The sequence below is a fragment of the Ursus arctos genome, unplaced genomic scaffold (genome assembly GCF_023065955.2).
Source record: "Ursus arctos isolate Adak ecotype North America unplaced genomic scaffold, UrsArc2.0 scaffold_4, whole genome shotgun sequence".
Taxonomy (NCBI): domain Eukaryota; kingdom Metazoa; phylum Chordata; class Mammalia; order Carnivora; family Ursidae; genus Ursus; species Ursus arctos.
The window spans coordinates 1299291-1321291 of NW_026623056.1; the positions used below are offsets into that span (position 1 = coordinate 1299291).

The 22001-nt window shown below is 35.0% G+C and overlaps 1 protein-coding gene across 1 annotated transcript; it reads right to left on the reverse strand.

Annotated features, from left to right (window-relative positions):
* Positions 1–13157: 13157 nt before the first annotated feature.
* Positions 13158–14084, reverse strand: LOC125281851 (olfactory receptor 4N4C-like). Its single transcript, XM_048215782.1, has one exon. The coding sequence runs from the start codon at positions 14082–14084 to the stop codon at positions 13158–13160; it is 927 nt and encodes a 308-aa protein (XP_048071739.1).
* Positions 14085–22001: the final 7917 nt, after the last annotated feature.

The following is a 22001-nucleotide window of genomic DNA, read 5'->3' on the forward strand; positions in this document are numbered from 1 at the left end:
GGACCTACACAAAATTTTAACTATGCTACCCAAAGCAATCTACACATTCAATGCAATCCCTATAAAATACCATCAACATTTTTCATAGGGCTAGAACAAACAATCCTAAAATTTGTATGAAACCAGAAAATACCCCCAATAGACAAAGTGTTGTTGAAAAAGAACCAAAACTGGAGACATCAGAATTCTAGACTTCAAACTGTATTACAAAGCTGCAGTCATCAAGACAGTGTGGTACTGACACAAAAACAGACATATACATCAGTGCAACAAAATAGAAAACCCAGAAATGGACCCTCAACTCTATGGTCAACTAATCTTCATCAAAGCAGGAAAGAATATTCAATGGAAAAAGACAGTCTTTTCAGCAAATGGAGTTGGGAAAATCAGACATTCTTCATGCAGAATGAAACTGGACCACTTTCTTACACTATACATACATAAAAATAAACTCAAAATGGATGAAAGACCTAAATGTGAGACAGGAATCCATCATAATCCTAGAGGAGAACACAGGTAGCAACCTCTTTGACAGCCTTAGCAACTTCTAGCTAGACACATCTCCAAACGCAAAAGAAACAAAATCAAAAATGAATTATTGGGACTTCATCGAGGTAAAAAACTTTTGCACAGCAAAGGAAACAGTCAACAAAACTACTGAATGGGAGAAGATATTTGCAAATGTCTTATCAAATAAAGGGCTAGTATCCAAAATCTATTAAAAAAACTCATCAAACTCAACACCCAAGAAACAAAAACATCCAGTCAAGAAATGGGCAGAAGGCATGAACAGATGCTTCTCCAAAGACATACAAGTGACCAACAGACACATGAAAAAAATTTTTTTTTGCAGGCTTTCCAAATTAGCTTCTCTATTCGCTTCTTAACTTTTCAACATTTGGGCAGCCATTTGTCTCAACATTCATTCCATCATCTGAGTGTTTATTATATACCTCATTACATCACATAAGTGGTCACTGACAGATGTCCTTTAGAGCTGTTCATGGACACTGGACACCTGACAGGATGGACCTTTGAACTGACCAGATGTAGCAGTTCTTCCATTATTAAATTTAGCAGTTCTTCCATTATTAAATTTAGAATTCTTACAAAAAGAAAATACGTGTATCAGAAGGAGTAATCCATTCTTAACAGTCTACAAAATAAAGTCTATGTCACTCTTAAATACTAATTATTTTCTCTTGAGTGGTTTAATTAATCTGAACCACTCATTAATTACTTCCCATTCACTCATATATATTTTTTCTGCACATAAGTGAACCTGATAAAATGAGATGCTTTACCTTTTTTCAACAAATCTCAGTATCATTCTAGTGAAATGAATATATTTAACAAAGTTTCCAAAATTTGAGGTAATGTCTGTCAGCATATTGATTGAAGCTTGTAAGTTATTTAAGTGTAAATTAGTGTTTTACATATTCTTAAAACTGTGGATCAAGCTGAAGAACGTGATCAAAGATGTAATTGATACTGATGGTAATGGCGGACATATAAAGCACTAAACAAATGTATAGGTCTTCAGCCAGGCAATTCACCCGTCAGTAAAACGAGATGGTTAAATTACTTCTAAATTCCCTAATTTTTTAGGCAATTTAACAATGTAGAAATATCCTTAGTTTGGAACCCTTTTATATGATTTTAATGCCTTTTTAGGATGAGTGAGTGTTGGCTCAGCAATTCAGTAAATGTATGACCCTGGGAAAGTCACCCACCTTTCAGAAGGCTGGCTTTTCATCTTTCACATAGAATAATGTGTTGACTCTTTCTGTCATACAGGGATATAAGGCTCATGGTATATAAGGGTGACGGCAATAATAAGTAACTTATTCAAGAATGTTTAAACCAAAGCTAACCCTGCAAATACATAGATATTAAGAGGTAGCTCTACTGAATGGACATATTGCCATGAGATTCTTTGTCAATGGCTGTAGGGTAAACCCTGGGTGATGGTAACCACAAAAATCTGAGTAATAGAAGAAATTGGGGTGGTGCAGTAAAGTTTTCATGTAAAATTGCCAATGCTGTCAGTTGTTTATATATCAGTCTTTTCTCAGTTTTACAGCTTTCTCTGTCAAAGCCCTATGTTTTGAATAATAGAACCAGAGGCAACAGAAGAAACTCTCAAATATGTTGTGTTATGGAAATTAAGATATCTGGGCTAATCTTCTGCAAAATGATAAAATCTGTTAAGTTTTTCTCTAGAGACTTTAGCCTAACTTTCTGTAGTTTCCTTCCTTTCATCTGTAGTTTATAAGGACAACAAAACGTATCATTCATTCGTATGCTCCTTGGTTTTAACACCAGATGTCAATTCTCTGAAGGCTATTGATAATTTCACTTACTTATGATAAGAGAATAAAAGTTTTTGAGCATCAGTAAAGTAATTCTAAGCATCAAGAACATATAGAGATCTCTTAGGGGAAAGGAAGAAAATGCCACACTGCTGAATTTAGGTCTTTGGCTCTGCTGTTCCTACTGAAACTCTGACCTCTATTCCATTGTATTCCAAGGCAGCAGTTAAAGCAGTAGAATAGCTGTATTATCTTCTCCATTGTCCTCTCCTTGTTTCTTGTAAATATGAATCCTACTGCCAGCCCTGGAAATTTCAGTCTCCAGGGGTTTTATGTAATTCTCACAAAGTAGCCATACTTCCTCCCCTGAAAAAAACACAACAACAAAAAACCCCATTAATTGACCATTCTTACTGTTCACAAATATTTGTTCTCACATAGGGATTTTATATTTTGGAACCTCTTTAACTCTTTATGATGCAATGGAGAAAGTGCTTTGGAGACTTGAGACTACCACAACCCTATTGAATATTTCCAAAGGGAGCTATTAGAATGTGAAATACCAGCGCTTTGGAAGGGATAAATATTTTTAAATATGTCACATAATGCCACACTGGATTAATTCTGAATTCTAAAACCAAAATCCTATCAGTGAATGAAATAATAGAATCCTATTTGGAGGCATATTTACTAGGTCAAAAGTAAATAGAAGGTTAAGAAAAGTTCATTTAAATCCTATAATAACCCCCCAAATGTAAATAAGTGATAGAAGATTATTATATATATGAAAAAAGCAAGCAGTGCCAGGATGAGAAGGTGAGAAAAGTGAGGTATTTGCCTTAGGCACAAAAATTACCAGGGTACCAAAAAACTTAATAATGAAGATAAATAACATTTTAATGCAATATCTTAAAAATCACAGTTAATGTGAAAATTGTGAACAGACTAATCAAATTTTTAAACGAAGACATCAGAATTACAGATATTTCCTTTTGCGTGAGTTCCCAGTATGGTTCAGCATGACAGTTACTGATCCTGTCTTTATTTAAAGTTTGGCATTTATTTTGTTCATCATGGATTTTTTAAATTAATTTTGATTTTTAAAAACATTAAAATAGTGTTTCTCTTTATCACTAAGTTATTGGGGTATTTTTGTCACTCCCTTAGATTTTACACTCAAGGCAAGTGCTTGACTTATTCTCTAGCATCACCATGATCTGGCTCTGAAATCAAATAATGTGGCCAAGTCAGTAATGAGTATGTAAGAGTCAGCATACTGCTGGTGATGAAGACATAATGCTCGTGAAGACTTTGAAGGCATAATTCTTCTTAGAGGGAAGAACTGTTTGGTGTAAGACAGACCATTTACTCAAGGGAAAGTGACTTCCCATAGAGGATGTGAAAAGATATATCATGATCTCAGGATTTGTTGTTTACTCACTTTTACTCTGCTCAGCAAAACCAAAAACGAATACCTTTTTGTTTTTTCCACTGAAGATTATTCAAATAAATTAAGGGTCAGAGCAATTAAATGCAACTTAATATTTTATATCTGTTTTTATTATTTTGCATTAAAGGGAAACCTGAGTTTATGAGTCACTTTACAGTTGAAATAATGAACACACATTTTTGTGAACTGTAATTCATAATCAAATATGTATTTGTCCTAATCTATTTTCAGCTCAAAACCACAGTGTGAAAAGTAGAAAAAGGGGAGAGAAAAAGAGATAAAGGATGATCAAAATATAGAACAGGAAAACAGAGAAAGGAGACATAAATGGAAAGGCAATTATATATTACATATAATAATATGTTATAATTATATAAATAAATTACATATATAATTGTATATAATATATAATTATATAAATGTAAATATATAATTATATACATAATAATATAGAATTGCGGAGTAACAGCCCCATCATGGAGTAGGTTAGAATCCTGCCACAAAAGACTCCTAAAAATGTGATATTTTTCTGTAGTTATAATCTGGGACTTCCTCTCTTTTTAATATTCACCCCAATACGTAAGATAAAATTAAGCTGAAGATCTAAACTAATTCTCAGAATGGAGGCTTTTTAACCCAGCTGGGAAAGCATTATCATGTTAGATTTACAACCTGAGAAAAAACAAACGAACAAACACATTTTCAAAAGTTGTATCCTCAGATTGACTTAAGATATTGTATAGTTGATTTACTGATCAAAAAGCATATACACAAAAATAACCCATTATAGTGAAAAGACTGCCAGATAGAAAGTAAAAAGCTAAGGCTGTAGTGCTGGCTTCAATCTATAAATGTTCCATGGATTTGGAAAATAATACCACCTTTCACAGACTGTTATCCCACCTATAGATGGGGCATTTTTGTTTTGTTTTGTCTTAAGATTTATTTATTTGAGAGAGAGCATGAGCGGGAGAGGCAGAGGGAGAAGGAAAGAGAACCTCAAGCAGACTCCACATCGAGCACCCTACACAGGGCTCCATCTCATGACCCTGAGATCACGACCTGAGCTGAAACCAAGAGGTGGTCACTCAACTGACTGTGCCACCCAGGAGCTCCGGGGTATTTTTGGATTTTTTAAAAATATTAATATATGAACAATTTATCTCTATTACTGAGTTTATTGACACTCCCTTCGATTCTATACCCAATTCAACAATCACTTACTGTCTACCATGAACCAGGTTCCAGAATACAGTAGAGACAAGACAGACAACATCCCTGTTCTTTGGAATTTTACATTCTACCACAGGGAGACAGACAATAAACAAGCAGGAAAAAGAACATCAGATACTAATGAGTGTGATAATGAAAATATTACAGTTTGTTGGAGAAATCTTGAGAAAAATACTGCTATTTTAGATGGAGAAATCTTGAGAAAAATACTGCTATTTTAGATGGTCAGGGAGGTTCTTTCTGAGGCAGTTTCGTAAAAGTGAGATCTGAAGGTTGAAAAGAAGCCATTCTAGAGAGAAGTTATCAAAAAGAAAGATCTGGTGTGCTGAGGAAGAGAAAACAGGCCAGGGTGCCAAGAGAGTGAAAAATTTATATACAGAGAAAATTCCTTCCCATCTTTGTCCCCCACCTATAACTTCCATACACACAAAATTCCTAATATTATTATTCTTTGTGTATCTTCCAAAGAGTATTATGCATACATAAGCAAATGGATTGTACATTTTTCCCTATTAATAAACAAATGTGGTAAACATCCCAAAATAGGGGATTATTTAAATACATTTTAATAACAGCATACAATTCAAGACTTCATTCACAGGTATTTAAAATACTAGATATATAAAATATGTAAGCTCAGGTATAATATAGGTTCTAGAATATTTTTTAAAGTTTTTACATGCTGAAAAATGTGGAAAATATATTCCAGAATATTATATACATTCTCTGGCCTTTCTCCTACTGTGTATATTTCTCATCAATTCCTTTCTACCAGTCATTTTTTAAAATTACTGTTATTGTTATTAACATCACATTATGTAAAACTCTATATTGCCCATTTCAAAATTACCCATTCTGCTTTTTACAGTAAAAAAATAATATATTCAATTACTCATTCTCTCCTTCCAACCATTATGGAAACTCTACCAGAGTGAGTCAATGTGCCAGAGATGAAGTACAAAAATAAGACAAACACTAACCTCAAGGAAGACAGAAAATTGTGAATAATGCACAAGAATTTAAATAATCGTGAGATGTTTTGTTAAAGAACGATGCTTAGGGTATCATAAGAGCAAAGAGAAGTGAACACAGTGTGGGGCATTAGAAATATTTCAAGAAGGAAGAAGCATTATAGCTGGGTCTAGATTGAAATATTCACTAGAGAGTGGTATAAGGAGAGAACGGAAAGTGCAAAGGCATCAAAGAATCAGAACTGTGCATGTGCAGAAATAGTAACAGACAAGATTGGAAAAACAAGGTAATTGCTAAGAGTAGTTGTATTTGATTAAGTTTGTAATTCAGCAAAAGGAAATTCAGGAAGTACCCATGAGAGTGCTGTTTCACTGTATGTAAGGAATATATATAGCTGACTTGATAAAATTTACAACGTCTCAGCATGTTGTTTATATATCCTATAGATACATCATCAGAGTAAATTCAGTTTCAAAAGTATACTCTTACATTTAAAGTTCAGAATTTATTATGTCATTCAACATGGCAGGTCTTAATCTGATAGATTTTATTCTAGGATATAAAACAAATTTCAACACATTTTTTTAAAACTGAAATCATATCAAATATGTTCTTGGACCACAATGAAATTAAACTAGAAATATATTAGGCTAATTCCCAAATATTCAAGAAAGAAACACACTCTAAATAACCCCTTGAGTAAGAAAGTCAAAGAGATTAGAAAATAGTTTTAATTGAATGAAAATGAAAACACAATTTCTAAATATATGCAAGATTTAGATAAAGCAGTGCTAGAGAGAAGTGTGTAGCATCAACTGAATATATTAAAGGGTTTATAGCAAAGGGTTTTGTTTTTGTTTTTGTTTTAAAGATTTTATTTATTTGACAGACAGACAGCCAGTGAGAGAGGGAACACAAGCAGGGGGAATGGGAGAGGAAGAAGCAGGCTTCCAGCAGAGGAGCCCTATGCGGGGCTGGATCTCAGAACACCGGGATCACGCCCTGAGCCAAAGGCAGACGCTTAAAGACTGAGCCACCCAGGCGCCCCTATAACAAAGGGTTTGAATCAATAATCTAATCTTCCACTTTAGAAAAAAGAACAGGAAATTAAATGCAAAGAAAGAAAGAATGTAATAACATAGATACAAGAAAAAATACAAGAAATTGAGAAAATAGAGAAAAATAAATAAAACCAAAAGCTATTCTTTTTGTAAAGAACAAGAATATTCATAAAACTTTACCCAGACTAGTCAAGAAAAAAAAAAGAAGTTACAAAAATGTCAATATCAGGAATTAAAAAGAGGGGCAATCACTATAGGTATTACAAAAATTAAAAGAATATTAAGGAAACATTATGAGCAATTTATGCCAATGAATCTGATAACTTAATTGAATGAACAAAATTCTAACGACATTAACTGCCAAAGCTAATTCTAGAAGAAGTAGATTGAATAAATGTGTATCTATTAAAGATACTCAATTTGTACTTAAACATCTTCCCTTAAAAAAACTCCAGGCCCCGATGGCTCCTCTAGTGAAAACTATCAGACATTTTTTGAAGAAATAATACCAATTCTAAACAAACTCTTTCAAAAAAAACAATATAAAAGGGAAGATATTTTCTAATATCTGCTAATATCTTGTACACATTGAGTTATTTAAAAGTGTCTGGCTTAAAGTGTCTGGCTTAATTCACAAGTATATGTAGTTTTTTTTTCTTAATTATTTCAAATTCAACTCCATTGTGGTCAGAAAATATATTTTGTATGAAATATACTGAGGCTTTTTTATGTGCCAGCATATCCTCTATCTTGACAAATGTCTTGTGTGCACCTGAAAAAACTTGTGTTCTTAATTGTTGAGTGTAATACTCTATAAATAGCAACTAGGTTAAGTTGTTTAGTTTCTATTACCCTATTGATTTTTTTATCACATGTTCTACCAATTTTCAAAAAAAGTTATTAAAATCTCAATCCATGCTTTTGCGTTCTCCACTTCTGTATTTAGATATGTCTGTATTCGTGCATAAATTGTTAAGTTCTGCTACTAGAGGAATCACATTTAAGATTGTATGTCTTGATGAATTGACATTTTTATCACTATGAAATACCTAGTAATAAATACCTAGTAATACCTCTAGGTCCTTGAAGTTTACTTTGTTATTAATACAACCATGCCATGAAATGGTTAATGTTTCCATGGTATATTGGGTTCTCCAGAGAAACAGAACCAGTAGGATAGATACATAATTAAGAGAGAGAAAGAGAGGGGGAGGGAACGTGGGAGGGATGCAGTTTATTATGATGAATTGGTTCATGTGATTATGGAGGTAGAGAAGTCCTACAATCTGCCATCTGCTAAATGAAGACCCAGGAAAGCCAGCCATGTCATTCAGTCCAAGTTCAAAGGTCTGAGAACCAGGGGAGCTGATGGCATAAATTCCAAGAACTAGAAGAGATGAGTTGAAATGTACCAGCTCAATCAGCGAAGCCAGGAAGAAAAAGCAAATTCCTCCATCCTCTTTTTTGCTATTCAGGCCCTCAACGGATTGAATGATCTCTACCCATGTTGGGAAGGGCAATCTACTTCACTGAGTCCACCAGTTCAAATACCAATCTCATGTTAACACTATCACAGACACACCAGAAATAATGTTAATCTGAAGATCCATGGCCAGTTGACACATAAAATTAAACATCACATATGGTATATCATTCTCCACCCTCATACTTAAAACATATCTGTGACTTTATATTTAAGAATTGATATATCTTATAAACAGTATATACTTGAATCTTGTTCTTCTATACAGTCTGAAAAATCTTTTTTAAATGGTATGCTTAGTCCATTACATTTAAAATTATTGTTGATATTTGAGTTCATTATATTTGTCCCATTATTCTTCATTCCTTTGCATTTCTTTCCTTCTTTTGGATTGAATATTTTTAATATTCCATTTTCTCTCCTGTAAAGACTATCTAATAAAGTCTCCATGTATTATTTTTGTGTGTGGGGTGCTCTAGTGATTATAATATTCATCTGTAGCTTACCAGCCACTCCAAATTTTTATTCAAGGATACTTCATGAAGAGTGTATTTATATATATATATATATATCTTTCATCCTCTTTTAAGTCCTCTGTGCTATTGTTGTCATATATTTTGCTTCTATAAAAGTTATAAGCCCCATAATACCTTATTATTTTTTAAGCAGCTAAGTATCTTATAAAGTAAATAATATAAGGTAGAAATAGACTTTTGCCATATTTACACACTTATTTACCATTTCCAGATCTTTTCATTCTTCCTCATTAATTCAGGTTTCCATCTGACATATTTTACTGTTGAAGAATTTCCTGAAGAACTTCCTTTGGCATGACTTTTTTATGTAAGTCTGCTAGCAACAAATTCTCATCTTTTATGAATATTAAAATGCCTGTCGCACCTTTCTTTTTGGTTTATTTTCACTAGATATGGAATTCCAGCTTCACAGTTCGTTTTTCTTAAGAATTTTAAAAATTGTATTTCACTGACATGGTGTCCATTGTTTCGATAAAATGTCAACCACCATTCTTGTTGCTCCTCTGAACTGTCTTTTTTTTTTCTCTCTCTCTATACTGCTTTTAAGATTTTCTTTTCAGGGGTGCCTGGGTGGCTCAGTCGGTTAAACGTCTGACTCTTAGGATTTTGGCTCAGGTCATGATCTCGGGGTTGTGGAATTGAGCCCTGCGTCAGACTCCATGCTCAGTGTGGAGTCGGCTTGGGATTCTCTCTCTCTCTTCCTTAGCCCTTTCCTGCTCATGTGCTCTCTCTCTTGCTCAAAATAAACTAATATGAGATCTTAAAAAAAAAGAAAAAAGATTTTATTTTCATATTTGGTTAGCACATATTATACTGTGGTCTTATTTGTATTTATACTGCTTGAATTTTGTGGAGTTTCTTGGATATCTGAGTTAATGTTTTTGAGAATTCTTGACAGTTACTTCTTTTCCTTGTCCCATTCTCTCTCTCCTCTTCTGGAATCCCGATTACATATATGTTTTACTATTTGATATTGCCCAAGTATATTAATACTATTAATATTTTTAATCTTTTATCTCAGCACTTCAGCTTGGGTTATTTCTAATTACCTGTCCTCACCATCATTAGTCATTCTGTCTACATTGTCCACAGTGCTGTTCATTCATCTCATCTGAAGCATTTCTTTTAATTTCAAACATAGTTATTTTCAAATCTAGCATATCCATTTATATTTAAAGTTCATACTTTTCTCCTGAAATCCTCATCTATTTATCCATTTATCACTTATTTGATATATTTATAGTAGTTTTCTAAAGTCTTTGCCTGATAATTACAACATATGGTTCATCTGGTAGTTTTTGTCTATCAATTCTATTAATTATGAGATAACTCTTCTTTGTTTTATTTTCTTGGCATAGCTCCTGATTTTTTATTATATTCCTAATACTTTCAATAAAAATTCAATGGAAGATGAAGAGTAGTATTTAATTTTACTTTGCTTAATTCTTCAAAAACTTCAATCCTCTTCCTCTGTCCAGAAGTTAGAATAAGGGTACACCTGGGTGGCTCAGTTGGTTGTGTTTGCCTTTAGCTCAGGTCAGGATCCCGGGGTCCTGGGATCGAGTCCTGCATTGGTCTCCTTGCTCAGCAGGGAGCCTGCTTCTCCCTCTCCCTCTGCTTGTGGCTCCCCCTGGTTGTGTTCACGCTCTCTCTCTCTCTGACAAACAAATAAAGAAAATATTTTAAAAAATAAAAAAGAAGTTAGAATGAGGATCTGATCTTCAGATTCCTTCATAGGTCTAGTTTAACTGGGACTTGGAATCATCTTTAATTAAAATGAACTTAGCTCAGATTAGTTTTACCTCCAACATCTGCCAACTGCCAGCAAGGTCTTTTCTGACACTTGGAGCTGACACTTGGAGCCAGGAGGAGTTTGAGCCACACTTCAGATATTTTTGTTTCCCTTATGATTCAACTCTATAGACATCAATACCCAAGCACTACAATAATGGCTGGGAAAGTACAAATCCCCTCTGATTTTCATTTCTTCCTGCAGTGTCCCTTTTCTGAGAAAATTACTGGTATGGGTATCAGTGGTTGTTGGGGGAGAAATTTATAAAAGTGAGCTATTTATTTTTGTGTTTGGGACTTTTTTGGATTCCAGTCTGTCCACGGCTTAGCGCTTTTTCCTCACCTCTATCAAATATCTCAATCTATGGTAGCATAACTCCTCCATGTGCCCATATCCAGACCAGATAACTTGCCTACAGATATAAAAACTGCCATAACTCTCTGCTCATCTAGATGGGCTTTGTCCCTCTCTGGAGCTCAGTAATAAGGCTTCCTTGCTCCACCCCCTCTTTAGAAGCCTCATAGAAACGTATGATTTTTATTTTTCACTTTTCTGTTGTTGATAATACATGAGCAACATTATTCTACAAGCTGACCACAATCAGTGCTCTGTATTCTTATGATTTGTTTTTGAGAATAAAATTATAAGCTCTTCCATTTTTTCCTGTTAGTTATCTATTACTTTCAATTGCCCCTTTCCAGTTTCCTTCTGGGTATGTAATTGTTTCATATTCATTTATGGAAGTTACTTGTGTATTAAATAAATTAATCTTTTATCATTTATATTAATTTTTAGTTAATGATTTTTATGCATGGATTCTCCCTTGTGCCATTCTGGGGTAGGAAGGAATTCAATTCAATTTCCATGCAAGCCTCTATAATTACGCAGAAAATAATCTGCATATCCATATGTGGCAGGCAGATTTTCATCAGTTTTTTGCATTTTAACTACACATATATTTTTTAACATATCAAATATAACTACTTTTCTTTTCACTTACTATTTTCGTATCATACTTCACTTACTATTTTCATATCATACAAATATAACTATTTTCCTTTTCACTTACTATTTTTGTATCATACTTTCTCACTTCCAAGATTTTAAAACTATTATCCTACATTTTCCCACCATTTTTGGCATTGTTTTATTTTGTTTTCCAATAAAGCTGAAAACATATAAACAGGTTCTTCTAGGACTTTGTGTCTAGAGTTCCAAATTCGGACTATCAAATGAGCTCATGTAAAACTTGAATTTAGAAAAAATTAATTGGAGAGAGAGGCAGTAACATTAAAGGTATTCTATATCATCCTCCTGTTCCCAAACCATGGCTAACTGGTACAGTCTTTCAGTCAGTAGCTGGCAAAATGATTCTTGTTTCCCTATTCCCCTGATTATTTCAAAGATAGATCACTTGGCATGTTAGTTTTATACTGTTTTTCTGGCAGTCATGTATGGATGCCCAGCATAAAAAATAGTCTTCTATCCCTTAAAAGATTTTACAAGTACCTAATTTCCCACACTAAGCCCCATTATATTTAAAATAACTAAAGTAGTTTATGTAATCTCCAATACAGTCTATAGTACCAAATAACTATCATTATCATAATGAGTGAAATCAATTGATGGCAAGGTTTAACTTACAGGTAGGATTTGTAAATACCCATTAGTAATAATCATGAAGCTCTGAAAAAAATCAAGTGAAATCATTTCATGACATTTTTCTATAAAACCAATTATTTTCCTTTCTTACCCATTTACCAGATTGGGGTGGGGGGGAATATACCTATCAATCAATCAGTTATATATATATATATAGAGAGAGAGAGAGAGAGAGGGAGAGAGAGGGAGAGACTTTTTCAAAACAAGTCTGCAGAATAACATTTGGCTCTTAATGGTGTTTTGCAGCTTACTGCTCTCTGCCCAGAATCTTCATGTTGCTCTAAACCAAAGAAGAAACAATTGTGAATGAGTGACTCTCTTGTTTGAAATACTAACATGTATTCTTATAGCAATTAGAATAAAACTCCTTATCTCAGCCGAAAAGACCTTAGTGATTTGACCCTTACAGTAACATTTATTTATCCCCTAAATCTCTCACAATTATTCATCACACTCCAACTGAGAAGCACTCAGGTGTTTCTTTCATATTCTTTAAGCATACTGAGTTTATTCCCTAATTATACATAACTCTCCCTCATTGCCTACAATAGTACCTGGAAAATGGGAGGTACTCAGTGAAAAACAATACTTGTTAAATGAATGTTATGATTTACAGCAAGAATTTCCTCTTCTTTACTTCATATTATAAAATCTATTCAGCAGACCACATGCCGTCTCAATAACCTCCTCATGGAAGTTTTCACTTCCTGGTTGCGAAGGGTATAAATCAGAGGATTCATTAATGGAAAGATCACAGTATGGAAAAAGGAAACTACCTTGTCAGCTGGCAAGGCCCTGAAGGGGCGAGTGTAGATGAAGATAGCAGGTCCAAACATGAGAAGTATAATAATGACATGAGTGGTGCATGTGGACAGTGCTTTGCTCTTCCCTTCAGAAGCAGACCCACGTACATGGCAGAGGATGACCGCGTAGGAAGACAAAAGCCCTAGGAAGCACAGGAGGGTGAGCAGGCCGCTGTTGAAGACCATCAGAAGCTCCACCACAAAAGTGTCTGTGCAGGCCAGCTGGATGACCTGTGGCACATCACAGAAGAAGTTATCCAGCTGGTTTGGGCCACAGAAGGGCAAGCAGAGGATGAAGGCCACCTGGATAATGGAGTGGATAAAGCCTCCAAGCCACAGCGCCAACAGCAAGGCATGGCAGGCTCTAGGGTTCATGACAGTTGAATAGTGTAGAGGCCGACAGATGGCAATGTAGCGGTCAAAGGCCATCACAACAAGGAGTAATCCTTCCCCTCCTCCAAGGAAGTGCAAGAAAAAGAGCTGAGTGATGCAACCCCTGTAGGAGATTACCTTCTTCTCAGAAAGAAAGTCCACCAGCATCCTGGGAGCCACAATGAAGGAATAGGATGCATCCAGGAAGGCCAAGTTGCCCAGAAAGAAGTAGAGGGGGGCTGTGAGGCCAGGGTCTGATCTGATGGTGAGGATAATGAGGAAGTTTCCAGGGAGGATGATGAGATAGAAAATTAAAATTAGAACAAAGACCAGGAGCTGAATATCTTGAGATTGGGTCAGACCAAGAAGGATGAATTCTTTCACCACTGTGCTGTTGTCATTTTCCATCTCCTCTACCTACAGAACATCAGAAAGTTTATTTCCGTCTCTAGCATCTAGATCATAGTTCTTTTCAAACTAAAAGGAGCATGTGCCACATCTGTCATACCATCACTTCCCCACAGCCAAAGAAATCTTTTCTGCCCATTATTCTTCTACATTTCTATCTGCCAACACCCTGGTTTGAAGCCACACTCTTCTGCTTCTTCAGTTCTGTGCTTCTATTTAACTGTTCTCTCACCTGGGACCCTGCAATGCCCCTGCCCTGGACTTGTTTATGATTTGCATGAGGCAAAAGGAAATGTCTCTGAGAAAAAACTTAATCTCAGTTATCAAGTTCTTCAGGTTTTTATTTGAATGAGAGTTAAGGTGAGGATTGATAGCAAAGAGGAAGGGCAGAATTTTTTAAGGTGACAGAAACATTCCGTATCTTGACTATAATGGTTGCAAGTGTCTGTTCTTTCACCAAAATTTACTAAACTATACAGACATTGTTACATTTACTCTATGCAAATTATACATCAGGAATGCTGACTTAAAAAGTTTTTTAAAAACCCTGCTTATTTGAAATATTTCCTTTTCCTCTATGGAATATCAACCCATCCATGTGGTCTAATTAAAAAAAAAAAGTCCTGATTATTCTAGAGACATTAAGATCTGAGGCTTATCTGTACAGTGGCCTCTAAATTGAGAATGTGGTCACCTAACACACATGATAATTTAGTGGCATGAAAATAATAATAGAATTTCTATACATATATTATTATATCCCATTCTATGAAGCTAAATTTTGAAAGTTTTATACTTTACACAGAATCATGGTGTAATTGAATGTAAAATATAAAAATAAAATATAGATATTGCTTGTGCATGTTCAAAATGGTTTATTACTGAAATGAAAAATTTAAAAAGCTTGAAGACATTTGAACTAGAGCAAAACATTAGTGATTTAAAACAATATTTCACAGGGGCACCTGGGTAGCACAGTCAGTTAAGCATCTGATTCTTGGTTTCTGTTCCAGTCATCATCTCCAGGTCGTGAGATTAAGCCCTGCATCAGACTCTGCACTCAGAGGAGTCTTCTTGAGATTCTCCCTCCCTATCTTCCTGTGCCCCTCCAACTCATGCTATTTCTCTATCTCTCTCAAATAAATAAATAAATCTTTAAAAACAAAAAAACAATATTTCACATGCTTTCAGTCACATGGTACCCTCGTTTTTAAATAGCGTTGTGGAATATGGAGTGTGGAGAGGAGGACAAGAAGGATCCACAAACTAAATGTAAGATGAGACAGAATGAAAGAGGGAAAGAAGGAAGAGAAACAGAATAAAATCCCAAATCAAGAAACCAAAGGAAGTTTTTATAATAGCACATCTATTAAAAACAAAAATACATGCTTTTTATGTCTAAACCTAAATAGACTAATTAGTAACAGAGATTTCCATGTATAATCTAAATTGGAAATTATGAAAGAGCTACTTTACATCACCAAGGCAGATCCATGCGTGCGTGCACGCACACACACACGCGCACACACACACACGCACCCACACATGCGTGCGCGCACACACACACACACACGTTCCTAAGCAAAACTAAAGCACAAAAATTTACAAATGGCACCATCCAAATGATTTTTCTTCCTTTCTTTTTTCTTTCCTTTTCTTTCCTTCCTTCCTTCCTTTCTTTTTTTTTACTTAAGTAGTCATTGGCTTCAATATTTATCATTCCTTCTGTGCATAAACCTGCTGTTAGCACAGTAAGTCAGAAATCCCTCTCTACTTAACTCCTAAGTAGTGTGCATCCTGTACACTATTACACAGTGGTTATTTCATAGTCTTTCAAACCTGATGCTGTCTTTAAGACATCAAAAGGGGGGGGGATGTGCCCCGGTGGCTCAGTCGGTTAAGCGTCTGCCTTCCACTCAGTTCATGATCCCAGAGTCCTGGGATTGAGCCCTGCATCAGGCCCCCTTAAAAAAAAAAGAAAACTTTAACATAACATAATAAAAAATTATTTAAAAAAAAGAGAACTTAAAGTACCTCTAAGGTTAAAAGCTGCAGGCTCTTCCACTGCAGCTTGTGTTTTATTTTCCATCATAAACTTCTGTTCTTCTATTAATTCCTTAACAGATGGGATTCATTACTATCTGACATCCATCACTTCTCTCAGTTAATATGTGGTATGTAAATATAACACCAACTATTAACATCCTCAAGACGGTTGGTATTTTAACAAAGGTTTTGCATATCCCCCAATAAAGTAATTTTAAATATTGAGAAGAACTAAAGATATACTATTGAGAACAGATAAAAGGTGTTGATGTATCACTGAATTCAGACCTCATGTATTAGTCTATTTCTACTATAATTCTGACCATTGCATTCCATGACAATAAATGCCACACCTGAAGAATTATAATATGTCTCCATTTATTCCTTCTTTCTATTCTTCATAAATATAAAGATAAAAACATTTACTTCTCTAGCAACCCAAAACTACTCTCACACAGCAGACATCACCTCTTAATGGAAGAAACAATTACTGATTATTCCTACCTTTGTTCTTAAATATCTCTTCTCACACAGCAGCCTCATACACATTGAAATGCGTAGCCAATTTGTGATGCAATGGAGAACGTACTTTGGGAATTTGAAGGCTAACAAACCTATAGAATGCTTTCAATGGGAATTATTAGAATGCCAACAAGATATAATCAAAGATTAGACTTCAGATTTGTTAGGTACAGATATTCAAATATAAATCAATTAAACAGACACTGTCACTTATGGGATTTAAAATCAACATTCCATCAGTGACAGAGACAATGGAATGGCAAGCATATTTATTAGGTCTCAGTGAGTAGAAAGCCACAGGAAATTATTTTATATTTTACACTGCAATTCAAAAAGAGAAAAATAGTATAAATGATACAAAATCATTGCTACATCTAGGGAAAAATATTGTGGTCAAGTAGGTGGCAAATATGTTAGATTCAACATATTTCTGGTGACAAAAAGATAGGCAAAGACGAAGTAAATGATGCTCACACAGTCCCCTTTACATAGTCCTCCCATGGAGAGAAGATGTTCTCCTAAACAGATCACACAGTCCCCTTTACATAGTCCTCCCATGGAGAGAAGATGTTCTCCTAAATAGATCACACAGTCCCCTTTACATAGTCCTCCCATGGAGAGAAGATGTTCTCCTAAATAGATCACACAGTCCCCTTTACATAGTCCTCCCATGGAGAGAAGATGTTCTCCTAAATAGATCACACAGTCCCCTTTACATAGTCCTCCCATGGAGAGAAGATGTTCTCCTAAATAGATCACACAGTCCCCTTTACATAGTCCTCCCATGGAGAGAAGATGTTCTCCTAAATAGACCACACAGTCCCCTTTACATAGTCCTCCCATGGAGAGAAGATGTTCTCCTAAATAGATCACACAGTCCCCTTTACATAGTCCTCCCATGGAGAGAAGATGTTCTCCTAAATAGATCACACAGTCCCCTTTACATAGTCCTCCCATGGAGAGAAGATGTTCTCCTAAATAGACCACACAGTCTCCTTTACATAGTCCTTCCATGGAGAGAAGATGTTCTCCTAAATAGATCACACAGTCCCCTTTATATAGTCCTCCCATGGAGAGAAGACGTTCTCCTAAATAGATCACACAGTCCCCTTTACATAGTCCTTCCATGGAGAGAAGACGTTCTCCTAAATAGATCACACAGTCCCCTTTACATAGTCCTTCCATGGAGAGAAGATGTTCTCCTAAATAGATCACACAGTCTCCTTTACATAGTCCTTCCATGGAGAGAAGATGTTCTCCTAAATAGATCACACAGTCCCCTTTACATAGTCCTTCCATGGAGAGAAGATGTTCTCCTAAATAGATCACACAGTCCCCTTTACATAGTCCTTCCATGGAGAGACGATGTTCTCCTAAATAGATCACACAGTCCCCTTTACATAGTCCTTCCATGGAGAGAAGATGTTCTCCTAAATAGACCCTATTATACCCTTGGTATTTGTGGTTTTCACTTTAGACATGATTGTTTCCTATGCTCTGCTAAAGCAATAATGAAGAACTATTTTTTTCAACTAAATATTATACAGAAGAAAAATAATTAAAAGTCATGTAGTAGAAGGCAACATCATTTCAATTTTAGATTTGATTTTCTTTTAAAGAGAAAGATTTTCAAACTATTTAAAAAATTAAAATACTAAACATAAAATGTTTTCTTAAAGAATACAGTGCACAATCAAAGACATTTCATCCTCATACAATGATAGTAGGGGACTTTAACACCCCAGTTACATCGAAGGACAGATCATCCCAACAGAGTATCAACAAGGAAAACAGTAGTTCTGGGTGGCACATTGGACCAGATGGATTTAACAGACATGTTCAGAACATCCCATCCTAAAACAGCAGAATACACATTCTTTTCAACTGCACACAGAACATTCTCCAGAATAGATCACATATTAGGCCACAAAACAAGTTTCAACAAATCTAAAAAAATCAGTCATAGCATGTATATTTTCTGACCAAAACAGCATAAAGCTAGAAATCAACCACAAGAAAAAATCTGGAAAGACACATATACATGGAAGTTAAATTACATGCTAATAAGGAATGGGACAACCAAGAAATCAGAGAAGAAATCACAAATTATATGGAAACAAATGAAAATGAAAGCACAACAGTCCAAAATCTTTGGGAGGCAGCAAAAGTGGTTTTAAGAGGAAAGTTTATAGCAATAGAGACCTGCATCAAGAAGTAAGGAAAATCTCAAATAAACAACCTAACTTGACACCTAAATGACCTAGAAAAAGAACAACAAACAAAACCCAAACCCAGCAAAAGAGGGGAAGTAATAAAGATTAGAGCAGAAACAAATAATATAGAAACTGAAAAAAAAAAAAAGAACAGATCAATGAAAACAGGAGTTGATTCTTTGAAAAGATCAACAAAATTGATAAATCTCTAGCCAGACTCATCAAAAAGAGAGGGAGAGAGAAAGGACCCAAATAAATAAAATCACTAATGAAGAGGAGAAATAGCAACTAACACCACAGAAATACAAAGGATTGTAGCAGAATATTAGGAAAACCCATATGTCAAGAAATCGGACAACTTAGAAGAAATGGATAAATTGTTAAAAGCATATAACACACCAAAACTAAAGCAGGAAGGAATAGAAAATTTGCACAGGGGCGCCTGGGTGGCACAGCGGTTAAGCTTCTGCCTTCGGCTCAGGGTGTGATCCCTGTGTTATGGGATCGAGCCCCACATCAGGCTCTTCCACTATGAGCCTGCTTCTTCCTCTCCCACTCCCCCTGCTTGTGTTCCCTCTCTCGCTGCCTCTCTCTCTGTCAAATAAATAAATAAATAAAATCTTAAAAAAATAAATATTTTTTTAATTTAAATTCAGTTTAGTTAACATATAGTACATTATTAGTTTCAGGGATAGAATTTAGTGATTCATCAGTTGCATGTAACACCCAGTGCTCATTACATCAAGTGCCCTCCTTAATGACCATCACCCAGTTACCCCATCTCCCCACCCACTTCCCCTCCAGCAACCATCAGTTTGTTTCCTGTAATTAAGAGTCTCTCTGTTTTTATCATTTTTTTCTTCCCTTCCCCTATGTTCATGTGTTTTGTTTCTTAAATTCCATATATGAGTGAAATCATATGGTATTTGTCTTTCTCTGATTGACTTATTTCGTTTAGCATAATACCCTCTAGTTCCATCCATACTGTTGCATATGACAAGATTTCATTCTCTTTGATGGATGAGTATGTATGGGTGTGGGGTGTGTGTGTGTGTGTGTGTGTGTGTGTGTGTGTGTGCATTCATCTGTCGATGGACATCTGGACTCTCTTCATATTTTGGCTATTTGGACATTGCTGCTATAAACATTAGGGTGCATGTGCCCCTTTGAATCACTGTGTTTGTATCCTTTGGATAAATAGCAAGCAGTGTAATTGCTGGGACATAGGGTAGTTCTATTTTTAACTTTCTGAGGAACTTCCATACTGTTTTCCAGAGTGGCTGCACCAGTTTGCATTCCCACCAACAGTGTAAGAAGGTTCCCCTTTCTCTGCATTGTTGCCAACACCTGCTGTTTCCTGGATTAGTCATTGTGACAGTGAGAGGTGGTATCTCATTGTGGTTTTGATTTCCCCGATGCTAAGTGATGTTGAGCATTTTTTCATGTGTCTGTTAGCCATTTGTATGTCTTCTTTGGAGGAATGTCTGTTCATGTCTTCTGCCCATTTCTTGACTGGATTTTTGGCTTTGTTGGGTATTGAATTTGGTAAGTTCTTTATAGATTTTGGATACTAGCCCTTTGTCTGATATGTCATTTGCAAGTATGTTCTCCCATTCTGTCAGTTGCCTTTTAGTTTTTTGACTGTTTCCTTTGCTGTGCAAATGCTTTTAATAATAAATATTAGAGCAGAAATCAATAATAGAGAAATAAAAAAAAATAGAACAGGTCAATGGAATTAGGAGCTGGTTCTTTGAAAGAATTAATAAGACCAATAAAGCCCTAGCCAGACTTACCAAAAAGAAAAGAGAAAGGACCCAAATAAAATCATGAATGAAGGAGGAGAAATCACCACCAATACAAAAAAAAAAAAAAATACAATTGTAAGAGAACGTTATGAGGAACTATATGCCAATAAATTGGGCAATATAGAAGAAATGGATAAATTCCTAGAAACATAGAAACAACCAAAACTGAAACTTCAAGGAAGAAATAGAAAACCTGAACAGACTCAAAACCAGCAAAGAAACTGAAGTAATAATAAAAAATCTCCCAACGAATAAGAGTCCAGGGCCTGATGGCTTCCCAGGGGAATTTTACCAAACATTTAAAGCAGAATTAATACCTATTCTTCTGAAGCTGTTCCAAAAAAATAGAAATGGAGGGAAAACTTCCAAACTTATTCTATGAGGCCATAATTACCTTGATCCCAAAACCAGACAGACCCCTCTACAAAGGAGAATTACAGACCAATATCCCTGATGAACATGGATGCAAAAATATATCATTATAATTTCTATGCTTAGCATCTCTCTTTAATAGATAATAAGACTCCATAAATAATAAAAAGAAGTGCTATAACAAAATTTTATTTAGTTGAGTAAAAAAGTGAGAGAAAGTTTATAATAATCGCTTCCTATGTCATTTCTAGAAGCCAAAGTCTGTTACTAAAGTTGTAATTAAATAATTGAAGTACAAGTCCTAGAAAGGTCAATTAAGAAAGATAAAACTTTTAATCACTACAATCTGAGTTGAAGAAGAGGAAAGAAGGTATATACTAATTTTATCTTTGCTCATAACGTGGACCTAAGAGATATTGCCTAAAAATTCCAGAAATGGTTTTATTATATGATATAAATATAAACCCCGGAAAGGTGCTAATATGGTAGTCACTCACCACATGTGACTATTGAGCTCTTGAAATGTGGCTATAACCTGAGGAAATTAATCTTAAATTTTATTAGTTAAAATTTTAAAAGGCACATGTAGCCAGTGTATTGGATAGCACAGCTCTAGAATAATATAAGAACCTTTACTCATTTAACTTAACAGTCCTTCCAATCTATCTGCTATTTTTCATTTTAACCTTTTTGTTTTTTCAGTGTTCTGGAGTGTCACCCAAACCTACAACAGGCTTTATGTGAGAAAGAAACTTCTGATGTGTAACACCAATGACATTTTTCTGTCATTTCTATGGTGTAACCTGTCAAAACTGATAACAACCCAAAGTTAAAAGTAAATCCGCATCCTCATCATCTTCTAGAGAAATATAAGGACTACTACACTTAACTCCAATCATACAACTCTTAACTTACGTAAATATTATTTCCATGAACTTTGGTTCTTAACATTTTTCTAG